Here is a 12,193-nt window from a genome sequence, read left to right as displayed (position 1 = left end):
TGGAAGAGAAAAGGCAGAATCATGCATTGGTGAGGGTGGCCTGAGCAACAGGGGCTGTCAGGCGAGTTCTGCCTGGCTGACCATTGCCCCAGGACATGAGGTCTCGGCTGACATGTACGGGTGTGATTTGGAGCCATCAAAACTGCTGTGGTGCTTTCCATTGACTTCTGTTCTTCTCAGAGGGGATCCAGGGCAAGGCTGGTGTTTGTCCAAGGCTCACCAGCACTGCCACTCTGGGGAAGGAGGATATAGCCAAATGGAGACTTCACTCATTAAAGTTGTCCCCATACTACTTCTGCTTTTTTTTCATGACTAGCTTCTCTTTTGTCTCTAGAATGTGTCTACCCTTCACTTGAATAATTGTCTTATCTCTATTTTATAAACCCCTTAGGAAGAAAGATCTTAGAAAAAAGAGGGTTTAATTAACAATCTTTGTCATTGCTTCATTTCTCACCGTTGGTTCCTGCTTTTGCTGTTCTCTGTAGAAGGCAGTGGTTGCATTGGTGACAGCACACAGCTAGGCTTTCAGATCAAATTTGGCATTGACAAATGTCAGCCTTGGAGCACTGGGACATGTTACTGACAGTGAGAGCGAGGCGGAGTTCAAAGTTGCCTCATGGGACTAACAGCGTTCTTGCATTTTCTTTTAAGAGCTGTCTTTTGCAAACAACTCTATTTATTTCTAGTATTCCTCCCCAGTTAATTTTCTTTTAAGTTTTGGAGCTTTTAAATTAGGTCTTGGAGAGAAGGGCCACCACCAGAAGCTGTATGTACCCATGCCACCCAGTGGGAGTCCAGGCTTGCCCAAATCAAGTCCACCTCCTCAGCTAGCAGAGGGCTCCTTCAGCTCTTGTGGAAAGTGCTCATCGGGCCTCTCACTGCTAAGAGGCTCTGGAAGGTCACGGAGTTCTGTAGATTTGTCCAAGCAAGAAAGGGATGATGATGAAGAGCTACATGTGTTGTGGATTTGCAACAGTCATGGTGCACCCCTTCCCTTCGGCACTTTTAACATCCCGCTGGGTGTCTCACTGAGCACTATAACTCCTGCCTCTGTATAACCTGCCCCTAGAAAAGGCTTGTCTAAATGCTGGGTACTGCCAGCATCCCGGTCACTGATGTTTCTGTTGGTTATGGCAGCCCCTGGGGCTTCGCATCCATGCAGTGTCTGCGCTCTGTGCTGGCCTTATCTTCTCACCTATGTTTGCATCTCCTTGCAGGTCTGGATGGATGCAGGCACTCAAATCTTCTTTTCGTATGCCATTTGTCTGGGATGCCTGACAGCTCTGGGCAGCTATAACAAATACCATAACAACTGCTACAGGTAACTGGAGCATGGCTCTGCTGCCTAGAGCCTTTCCTTCCCTGAACATCAGTGTACATAAGCTGGTGAACTGCTGGAGGCTACTGGCCTTTTGAAGTGTCATGTTTTCTGTTTCTGCTTAAGGCATAAGAAAACTCTTTCCAGGTGTTTTCTCCCTAGATCCAGCTCTCTGTGCTGCCTACCCAAGGGAACTTTCTGCCCGTGCCATGGCTGACAAATCCCCTCTTCCACACCAGATGAGGCCCAGCAAAGTCAGATCCTCTTTGCCAGCTTTGTGACCCCAGCCCACACCACAACCTCCCCTATTACATGGGTGCATAAGTAGCCACAGCAGGAGCAGAGCTGTGAGATGTAATGGCTCTAGACTGAAGTCTTTTCACGTGGTGATTTATCCTTCCTTGGTCCAATTGGACCTAGTGTCTTGCACAGTTGTCAGTGCTCTGGGTTCCTATATGCTATCTGTGGTCTACCTGCATAGCCTGCAGGTATGACTTCTGTTTCTTGCGCACTCTCCTCATGCTGCACTGCCCTTGAACAGAGATAGGCCAGGTTACTGAACAGAATCAGGCTGTCAAGTTGAAATGGTCAGGTGAAAATAAACTCATTTTGCTGTAGATGTATCCAGCATCTGGAGCTGTATCCCCAGGGGTAAAAAGGCTAGCATGAGTGGAAGAGGCCACTTCTAGATAAAACTATCCACCTTCCTTCCCACTCTTCCTCTGCTGACTGTGTTACTCCTGGCACTGGGTCCTCCCCCATTCTTTTAAACTGAAAGTTGTGGTTGTTGCCATGGAAGGGCCAGACAGACCACTGGCTACATGGTTCTTGCTTGGCATCTTTCTCTTCACCTTAGGAAAAATTCACCCCTGCTGTAGGGATACCTCTCCAACATCAGCTGGGCTGGGATTGGATTCCTCTTCCTTTTCGTGTCCCTTCTTCCATATACAGTTTTGAGGAAAAAAAGCTGCAGGAAAAGAAGAGATAACGGATCTGTCTCTGGCCTGCTGCATGTCCTTGGGCATTACCTCTTTGCATCTTCAGTCTAGATGCGTGGCATAGAGGTGATGACAGGGGCTGCTTAGCAGCAAGGTTGTAAAGAGCTATTATAACTGCAGCTGGAAGATACTACAGAAAGGGGAGGGATGGCTGTTTGCACACAGACCTTTTATGTTATTTGGTTTGACTCCAAAACAGAACAATTTCCCTAGCAAAATCTCCAACCAGCCTCTTCCCAGGCATGGACTCATTTTAATGAGTTGGTCCTGTGTTCTGCAGCCTTGGTTTGCACAGGAAGACAGGACCAGGCTTTAACAGGGCACAGGGACACCAGCATGATGCCCTACTCAGTTATCCCAGGCCAGGTGTAACCTTTGCTGGCCTGGAAGACAAAAAGATGTGGGCAGGAGGGACCATGTTCATATGGCAGCAGTCCAAGATGGCACCAAATGGCATAGACCATTTCTTGTTTCCTGGGCCAGTAAGGGGTATCATCAGGGCTCCCTGGCCCCCTTTTGGGTGCAAATCTTGAGAGACCTCTTTGCTCTGGCCGCTCCCTGTGTTACCTTCCACTGCAACACTCCTTCCCACCTGCCAGGCGACTGGAGAGCACCTTCCAGCCCATGCTTTTCCAAGGAGGGTTTGACCTGTCATGCATACATCCAGAGGAAAGAGGGAGAAACAGGGGAAAGGAAGAGGAACTATTTGAGATAAACGGTAATTAGTATAAAATGTCTGAGAATATAATTTGAGTAGAGAGCAGGCAGTTAATAGCAACTGGAGAAACTGGGTTCTGGCATGGGCTTCTCATTGGGTTAGCTGAGCTTGGTGGAGCGTGACCCTCCTTACCAGCCGGGAGATTTGCTGGGGCTCACTCTGCTGGCCTCTTTCAGCCTCTCCTGCCTTAGAAACCAAGCGCAAAGGCAGAGCAATGGTGTTAGGTGCTGTACAGTCCTTGACAATATGAAGAGCTGTGCTTTGGAAGGAATATTCTGAATTTGTATGGCATAGGGGCTCTATGTGAACTGTACTTTTTCCTCTAGAAATGATTGCAAACTGTGAATAGATCTAGTTAACATGCAGGGAGGAGCATGAACCCCCCCAAATGCTAGATACCTAAAGAAAATCACATTGGATTTGCAGAGTAGAATTTAATAAAGTCAGAGCAGGCCATGAAATGCCAGAAGGGGTGCATTCAGTTTGGTTCTGAATAACTTGGAAAGATGTTGCAAATGTTATTGTTGTCCCCAGGGTTGCAGTCAGAAGAGGACTAGGGAGACTGGAGCATGAAGAGGAATTGGATAGATAAGAAATGTTTAGTTTAAAGAGTAGATGGGTGAGAATGAGATGAAACAGAGACAAAAGGGAACAGATCAGTGAAAATAAAGTGGATGGCTCTGTTCGGTTTTTTTCTCATGATGCAAGGACCAGGAGATAACTAGTAGTGTGAGAACCAAGAAGATTTTAAATGGTCTGAGAAATCTATTGAGGAAAAAAAAACCATGTTCCCTTCCCAGACAAAAACAATATCTTGTACTGCCTGCTACAGGAGGGACCAGGGGAGAGAAAGGAAAAAAATTTAAACTCCAGGCATTTAGATGTGTAGCAAGGCTGTCTCATGAGCAAGAAGCTCAGGTGAGGAATGCATCTTTACACTGTCTTTAGAGAAGGCTTTCCCTGGGGGGAGGCTCCTGCTGTGTTGCCCACCCTGGGGCATCTTCCTGCAGCTCCTGGTGCTGAGCTGAGCTGTGGGGATGCTGGGAGAGAGGCTCTGCTGCGGGCACAGTGGCTGAGGCAGAAGAGTGTGTGCTGCCCCGGGGGGCTGCCACGAGGTGTGCATCGTACCTGGATCCCCACCTGGCTGATGCTGTGCCCCCTCCTCCCAGGGACTGTGTGGCCCTCTGCTTCCTCAACAGCGGCACCAGCTTTGTGGCTGGCTTTGCCATCTTCTCCATCCTGGGCTTCATGGCAGGGGAGCAGGGTGTGCCCATCGCTGAAGTGGCTGAATCGGGTGAGTGGGGACTGTGGTGGGATGGGGCGGTGGGGGTGCTGCTGCTTGCACCCCGGAAACAGGGGCATGCCTGCTGGGCACCCACCTTAAGGTGATGGGTGTTGCAGCTGCAGGTTCCCATCCTGGCAGGCAGCTCTGCTCTCTGCCTCCAAAAACCAGGCAGAAACGAGTGCACACTCATGAAATATGAAGATGTAATGACTGTCTCTTGAGGTTAATATAAGCTGCCTCTAAGGGTAAGGGTTAGTGTTAGGCAGCTACTGTCTCTTGGTATGGGGGTGAGGTGCCTGCATGGCATACGCCCAGGCTTGTCCTGTGCTCCCCTGGGCTCAGAGGCTTTCCTTGGCTCCCAGCTCTTGCAATGGTGATGCAGCTGGAGTTTGCTGTGTCGCCTTTCCCTCCCTTCCTGCTGAGCTCCTCCACCCCTCGAGGAGCCTGGGTTTCATGCACAGCACTGCTATAACTGGAGTGAGAGGCTGCATGGCTGAAGACTGTGCTTTGGCTGGGTGGCTGCCTCAGGCAGCTCTGCACCAGCTGTGTTGTGCCACTGCCATGCCGATTCCCACTCTGAAAACCATTCTCCCCCCAGGGCCTGGCCTGGCGTTCATCGCCTACCCTCGGGCTGTGGTCATGCTGCCCTTCTCCCCACTCTGGGCATGCTTCTTCTTCCTGATGGTTGTTTTGCTGGGACTGGACAGCCAGGTAAAGGTGCAGGTGCAGGGCAATTCCCTTCCACACAAAAGCCACTGTCTCTTTGGGACAGGCATGAACTTGGCTGAGGGGGTGGCAGTGGGGCTGGGGAACCAGTCAGAACAGGCTGATAGAAGTGGGATCTCTGCTTTTTGCAGTTTGTCTGTGTGGAGAGCCTTGTTACAGCTCTTGTGGACATGTACCCCACCATCTTCCGCAAGAAGAACCGCCGAGAGATCCTCATCCTGCTGGTCTCCATCCTCTCCTATCTGGTTGGGTTGGTGATGCTCACAGAGGTATTTTGGGCTCAGACCACCTGCATGGTGCTTGCTGGGTCTAAGTTCCCCCCCCCGGCAGAGGGGGCCTGGTGGGTGGGGGGGTCCATGCTGGGCTGAGAGCTTGCTGGTGAGGCCCATCCTGCTGCACAGTGCCTGCGGGAGGCTGCTCTTCCCTCCCTCAGGTATTCACCTTTTCCCTTCCAGCCCTCGCCCCTTGTGCCAGTCACAGTCCTGACACTTCTCCTGCCGAGACTGATAGTTGGAGCTCTGGACAGCCCATATTTTGGTTATAGTTTTATCTTTACATGAACCAAACCTTTACAGCTGTAGCCTGTTGCATGGTGAGGGGAGCACCTTTGTCCTCTTTCCTCCTGGATGAAGCTACACGAACACTTCGTGTAAGGAAACTTGGTGGGCCTGAGTGCACCCTGTATCTATTACACTGGTTTCCTATATATTCCCTTGTTCTGATTAATTGCCTGAAAGTTAAACTGTTCTAGTTTAAAACCTTTAATTCCTCCTAGCACTCTGTGTGTGTGTGTATTGATGCTGCCATGATGCTCTGCATCTTCTGTTTCCATTTGGGCACAATTTTGAAAAAGCTGCCTTTGAAGTTGTACCTGCAGCTTTATGTGTGGATGTAACTGCGGCCCATTTCGTAGCCAGCCTGGCAGACCCGGGCGGTGAAACAGCCAGGCCGCCAGCCTCTGGGCCCACAGCAACAGGTGCTTGCAAAACTGCATGCACAGCAACTTCTCTTTGCAAATTAGGATGCTAAAGTAAATTGCACGCATTTTGTCTATTAAGGGGGTTTCCAACCTCACTTCAGCTACAAGAGTTGCTTTTGTCTATCTTCTAAAATATCCCCACCATCTCTGGCAGTCACTTGCCCTCCCCTGCTCTGCACTGGAATGAAGGGTTGCAGAGACTCCTAAGAGCAGGGCATCTGCATGTCTTCATCAGGCCTTGAGCACAAGGGATGTGGCCTTTGCTGTTGGCTAAAGCCCTGTCCCAGAGAGAGAAAGGTGCTTCCAGCTCTGGGGAAGACGTTGAATTTGTTTCCTACTCTGGCTGGAGCTCTTTGCCTGTGCCTGATTCCTCTCCTCTCTCTCCCTCCCCACCTCGCCTTGCTGCCCACTTGGCTCTTCCCAGGGTGGGATGTATGTCTTCCAGCTCTTTGATTACTATGCTGCCAGTGGCATGTGCCTGCTCTTTGTGGCCATCTTCGAGACTCTCTGCATCGCCTGGGTCTATGGTGAGTATGAACCAGGGGGGTCCCCAGCTCTGGTCTCTCAGGCTTTTGCTTGGTCCATCCTCAAAATGCTGGTCTGTAGCTCATCTTGGCAATTGCTTCACAGCGCAAGGCAGACCTCTAAACCCTTGCTTTGGTGCCCCTAGACTCAGCTGGTGAGGGCTTCCTCACAGCAACACCGTGGAGGATTTGTGTGGCCAGGTATCCCCAGCACATTCCTACGTGCCCCTGCTTTTGGGGCCCTCCTTCCTTGGGGACTTGGAGCTGGCTGGGAAATCTCCCAGTGTGTGTATAGAGGAGTCTGAGACCCTCAAACATTTTTGAGAACTCTCTCAGTCTTGACATTCACTAGAGATGGGTAAAACCTGAGTTCAGGTCTCAGCCTGGGTGCAGGTCCTAGCCTGGGAGATGCTGAGAGGCTGGCCCTGCTGACCCATCCACTCTGGGGCAGGAGGATGTTAATCCAGGACAAAGACTGAAGCTGGCCACACTCCTGGCAAACTCCTCAACAGGGCTGTCAGCTATGCTGAATTTACTGCCTTATCTTCTGGGGAGCATCCAAACAGTCATGAAGCAGGATCCTGGACATGCAGACCCTGCTGCTTTCCTTCTTTAGTAGCAGCAAGGCATCCTTCCCATCTTCTGCAGGTGCTGAGCGTTTCTATGATAACATTGAAGATATGATCGGCTACCGGCCATGGCCCGTCATCAAATACTGCTGGCTTTTCATCACCCCGGCGGTTTGCATGGTGAGGGCCCACAGGAAGGGGAGCTGTGGGGAGGAAGCTGGGCAGAGATGGGTGCTCTGAGATATAGTAGATACCTACATATATACAGAGGGATGTGCATGTATAGGGGTTGTGTGGCCTGTACTATGGGACCCTGTTGTTCTGTGTGTTTGCAGTTCTGGGGGCCAGGCGTAGGGGTTAACAACGGGGAGAGGGGCCTGGCTCAGCAGTGATGGAGGTGTCTGCTGGTGGGGCAAGTTCCTTGCTGCCATGCCCAGTGCTGCACATGGGGGCTGTCCCGGCAAAGCTTGCTTGACTGGTGTGCCCTCTGTTGCTGTCTTAGGGAGCTTTTTGTTACCTTGAGACTCTGTGCAGATGTGGACTCACCAGGAAGACCTCTCTTGGCTCATGTTGTTGATTTTCTTGATCTTTTTCTCTTGGTTTCTTCCACCTTGCCAGGCAACCTTCCTGTTTTCTCTGATCAAATACACACCACTGACTTATAACAAGAAGTATGTGTACCCATGGTGGGGAGACACCCTGGGCTGGCTGCTGGCCCTCTCCTCCATGGTATGCATTCCTCTCTGGATCGTCTACAAACTCTCCACCATCAAAGGCTCCCTCAGAGAGGTGAGGCTGGTGCTCTGGGATCAGGGCATGCGCTGTGCTTCTGTATTGAAATCCAGCCTTGCAGGGGGATGATTTGTGAGTTGCAAGTTAATTAGCAGGGAGCCTAGAATAAATTGATTGAATGAGTCCATTGCTATAACAGACTTAGTTTTTTTATGTTCTGCCTGGCTGGAGGGCTGCTCCAAGGTGGCTGTTGCCTCTTGGTACCCTTTGTTTAGTGCTTCTGCCTCTTTGCAAGCACCATTGGGAAAAAGTTCATTCAGTGGAGAGTATAAAGATGATCCCCAGTGCCTCAAGCCAGTTTGGAGGTTGCCCTTGACTGAGCTTTGAAGACTTGTTCTGAGAAAGCTCCAGCTCCCATGAGTGTTGTGGGCAGCTGAGTTCCCCAGTCTATGCTGAGGCCATAGGGATAGAGAGGAAGGGATCACTGGGAGTTTGAAGTTTCCATCACAGTCTCAGTGCCCTGGACCTGCCCAGTTCTCAGAGCTGCTGTGACCCATTGCTGGTTGCCCTGAATGAGCATTGGAAGGGCAGGGAGCTGGCAAACAGACCTTGCTCCAGACAGGCATCCTGCCCCTGCCATGGCTCATGGTTTCAGGGGGAGGTTTCACAAACAGTCCTGAAACCCCAGGATACTACCTGTTCTCCCAGGATACCATCCAGGAGCACTCCCATAAGTGTTCAAGAATGGGTTGTGACAGCGATGGGTCCCTGACCAGTGTGTCCAGTACAGACAGGGAGGAGTGGGCACAGCTGCAAGAGCATGGTCTGCACCATGCTGTGTGACATAGAGGGTAGCCCCTTATGCCCTTGCTGTCCCAGTTAAAGACAAACCTGTGTGTACAGGCTCTCCCTTTGCAGCCTGTGCTGCTGGAGGGGATGACCTGGAGGTACTTGGGCACGAGCCTTTCTTTGGACTGCTTTCTAGCCCTGGCCTGGAGCAAATGGAGCACAGAGCTTTCCTACTGTCTCTCATGTGCTCTGTGCTTGTCCTGAAACAAGTGGTTGAAAGATGAGTTTATCCCCTCAGTTTCTGATGTGCCAACTGTCCTTATTTGGGACGTCCCTGGCATTTAGGGACCAGGCCTGCAGCCTGGCCTGACTGGCTGAATGATACCCATGACTGGAAGGGGAGGACCCAGGTCACCTTTTGTCTTTGCAGCTGTGTTCAATGCCTGCCTTTGCCTTCCAGAGGCTCCGCCAGCTCACCTGCCCATTTGAGGACTTGCCTTCCAGGCCTGGAACAGGACAGCACCTTCCCTCCACCAGAGCTGACCTCCTGATGCTGACAGAGCTAGAATCTCATTGCTAGGATCAGTGTGGCTCTCCCTCCCACCCCCCAGGATGGTTTTTGTACAGCCCTTACCACCTTGGATAACGCAAGGTTTCTTCACTTGCCAAGGAGAGAGGGATTTCTGGGCTGAGCTCCCTTCTCTGGAAGATTTGAAGGGCTGAGGAAGAGGCTGCTGTGGAGATGGTCTGCATGGAGTTAACAATGCACCTTAACCCCCTCCCTGGAGAGGGCTCTGAAGGGGCAGATCAAGCACCTGTGTTCCTGAGTATCCCCAAGCTTCTTGTGGGCAGAAAGGAAGGACTGATCCTGAAGTGGAGAGTGGCAGAGAGTCGCAGAGGTGTGGCTCCGGTGTAGACTTTGGGAGCTTCTCCATTCATTCCATTAAATCCTTGTTTTTCCCCTCTAGACCTACTCTGTCTCAGTTTTGTCTCACCAACACCCCTTGCTCACAGCATGTTAGGTGGGATGTGTGGTAGCGGAGCTGTGGTGGGCATTCAGGTCTGGATCTCTCTTGCACTGGCACATTGGCACGGGAGGGTGGCCGGAGGAAGGGCAGCTTGGTTAAGGTAGGAAGGAAAAAAGGGGATGAATACCAGTTTGGAGGCCCCCATCAAGTGGTAGGCCTGGGGCACTTAGGTGGAGTAGAGAGGGCAATGCAATGCCACCTTCTGCCGGAGCCATCTCCAGCTCCCAGCCAAGAGAGTCACCTGGCTGATGAGTCACTGGGCTATTCCCGGGGTCTGGGAGAAGCGCGTGGGTCTGTGTTTTCTTCATACAAATGAAGCATTGTGGGGAAGTGTCCCTCCTCTCTGCAGGTCTATGTCTTTTTTGTGACGACTGCCTTCCAGGTGCCCCAATGCCAGTCATTTTGGTTTTCCTGAGTGAGGAAGAAGGGCTGCGTGGCTGGAGTGGGATCTGCATGTTATGTCAACAAACAGGGCCCCTCGTTTCCAGGCTGTTTGGGTAAAAAAAAAAAAAAAAATAAATCCAAGAGCTTGTGTTTTAACTGCTGTAGCCCCAGCATCCGAGGAGGGCAGCCAGCGGACACGTAACCCCGGGAAGCTGGATGGCTCCCAGCAAACCCCGAGGACGCTGGAGCCCGGGCGGCGCTGAGCGAGCGGCCGGAGGTGCTCGGCTGCCCGCAGCCCACGGGCGCGGGTGGGCACCGCGCCGGGCCGAGGCTTGCGGTGCCGCGGCTGGAGGCAGCCCACGCCGGTAGCCGCAAGGTGGCCCCAGGGCTTCAGCGACCGCCGCGGGCCGGGGCGCCCTGCGGGGCGGGCTGGGGCAACGCGCCCCCCGCAGCGGGCCGGGGTCCCCGCCGCCGCGGCCCCCGCCTGGCCAGGCCCCCTGGGCTGGGTGGCTGGCTCTGCGCGCAGGGTCGGTGGTTGCCTGCCCGCCGGCCGTAGGGCTGGGAGAAATCTTCCCGGGGTCGCCGTGCCCCGGCCACCCGCGGAGGGTCCCTCCGCAGGCAGCTGCCTCCCCCGGCAGCCGCGGCCCGGCACATGCCGGCTGAGACCTCCAGGCAACAGCGGGATCTTGGGCTTGGTTTTCTTGAGCTTGGTTTGCCCAAGTTTAGTGTTGCTGAAGCTGGGTGATCCGAGATGGGAGACAGGCCGGTGGTGCTGAGGGCTCGCGGACTTCACTCCTTGAGACTGGGAAACTCTGATGGGCACCAAGCACTGAGGGGATGGTGCAGGTTTAACCTCCAGGGGAAAGCCTGCTGATCTGTGGTCCTCTGGGGCTTCATTGGCTCTGTTCCAGAGTGGCTGTGGAAGTAACATCTCATTTCCAGCCTGTTTTCCCTTTCCCCAGCCTATTTTCCATGAGGACCTTGGGGCGGGCAGGTTCCTTTGCTAGACTGCATATGCAACCACGGGTGAACCCTCTGTGGCCAGCCCTGCCACCTCCCCTATCAAAATCTCAGCCACTGAGTTTTTTCACGCCTCGATCCCTGCCTCTGGAGAACTCTGGGGGTGCTGGAGCCATGAGGCTGGGGAGCGGGAGGTCTGGGCTGAACTGGCTGTCACGATTTTCCTGGGCAGCCTCAAAGCCTCAGAGCTTCAGGTTCCCCAGCTGTCACAGTGCTTCATGGGGCTCGTGTGAGCTGAGGGTAGGAAAAGGCTTAGAAACCCAGGAAAGCCCTTCTTGGAAGAGACCCACAGCGTGATGGAGGATGGAGCCATCCAGTTGCCTTGCGGCTTGGGTACAGTACTAGCTGGTAGAAATTCCTTCTAGAAATGAGTGAGTGGAGTTCAATACAGAAGGGGTTTTTTTCTGTTGGCTTTTTGTGTGAATCATATTAGACACTCCAGCAAGAGATATTTTTATTCATGTAATTCTAATCTTAAACAGAATTATACTTTCATTTCCAGTAATATCTTTAAGAGGTTTGGCCCACTGGGAAGCTATTTTAACCATAACAGAAAATAGCAATTGTCCACAGCTATCTCCAAAAGTCTGCTCAACTGCATGTAGGCAAAGTGGGAGTCTGGTGAAAGGTTTGGGGCTTTGTTTCAAAATAGTCTGGTGTCCAGTGAACAGGGCATGTGGTTTATCGATCTGGTTATATATGAGCCAGGAAACCTCCCAAGCGTGTGTTCCTATGTGACCCAACTGCTGTAAAAGCTTTGGATGAGCTAGGCAGGTCAGATAAGCAAGAAAACCAAAGGTTTTCCTGGACATTCTTAAATAAATGTCTTATTTCTCATAGGACTTTAAGACAAAGTGTTAGAACCTGGGATGCCTGGCTTGAAATATGAATCAAGTATATTCTGTATTGCTTATTGAGAAGGTTGATAGACTAAATCGGAAATTAATGTATTTGAAGCTTCCAGACATGACGTTTTTCACAACACTTTTTAAATCCCATGGTTAGAGGGAATTTTGGTGAAATTCAGAATATGGTGATTTTGGCATATGGTGATTGTTCATGATTTAGAATATGGTGAAAGAGATTTTCATTGCATTCAAGAGCAGCGCAGTATTCCTCTTGC

General features: G+C 51.8%; 1 protein-coding gene across 4 annotated transcripts in view; it reads left to right on the top strand.

The window, feature by feature from the left end:
* The window catches only part of SLC6A13 (solute carrier family 6 member 13), a 36,101-nt gene extending 26,496 nt beyond the window's left edge, over positions 1 to 9,605 (top strand). For all 4 annotated transcript variants that reach the window (XM_056339222.1, XM_056339220.1, XM_056339223.1 and 1 more), the window contains 8 exons: positions 1,218 to 1,321; positions 4,204 to 4,328; positions 4,918 to 5,030; positions 5,177 to 5,314; positions 6,449 to 6,551; positions 7,197 to 7,297; positions 7,736 to 7,906; positions 9,099 to 9,605. In XM_056339222.1, coding sequence (XP_056195197.1) covers positions 1,218 to 1,321; positions 4,204 to 4,328; positions 4,918 to 5,030; positions 5,177 to 5,314; positions 6,449 to 6,551; positions 7,197 to 7,297; positions 7,736 to 7,906; positions 9,099 to 9,218 — 975 coding nt within the window. In that variant the 3' untranslated portion in view covers positions 9,219 to 9,605. The remainder of the gene's footprint in view (positions 1 to 1,217; positions 1,322 to 4,203; positions 4,329 to 4,917; positions 5,031 to 5,176; positions 5,315 to 6,448; positions 6,552 to 7,196; positions 7,298 to 7,735; positions 7,907 to 9,098) is intronic.
* Positions 9,606 to 12,193: the final 2,588 nt, after the last annotated feature.

This window comes from Falco biarmicus, chromosome 5, assembly GCF_023638135.1.
Source record: "Falco biarmicus isolate bFalBia1 chromosome 5, bFalBia1.pri, whole genome shotgun sequence".
Lineage (NCBI taxonomy): Eukaryota > Metazoa > Chordata > Aves > Falconiformes > Falconidae > Falco > Falco biarmicus.
The sequence above is the reverse complement of the archived record's forward strand: the minus strand, read 5'-3'. Positions and strand labels throughout refer to the sequence as shown.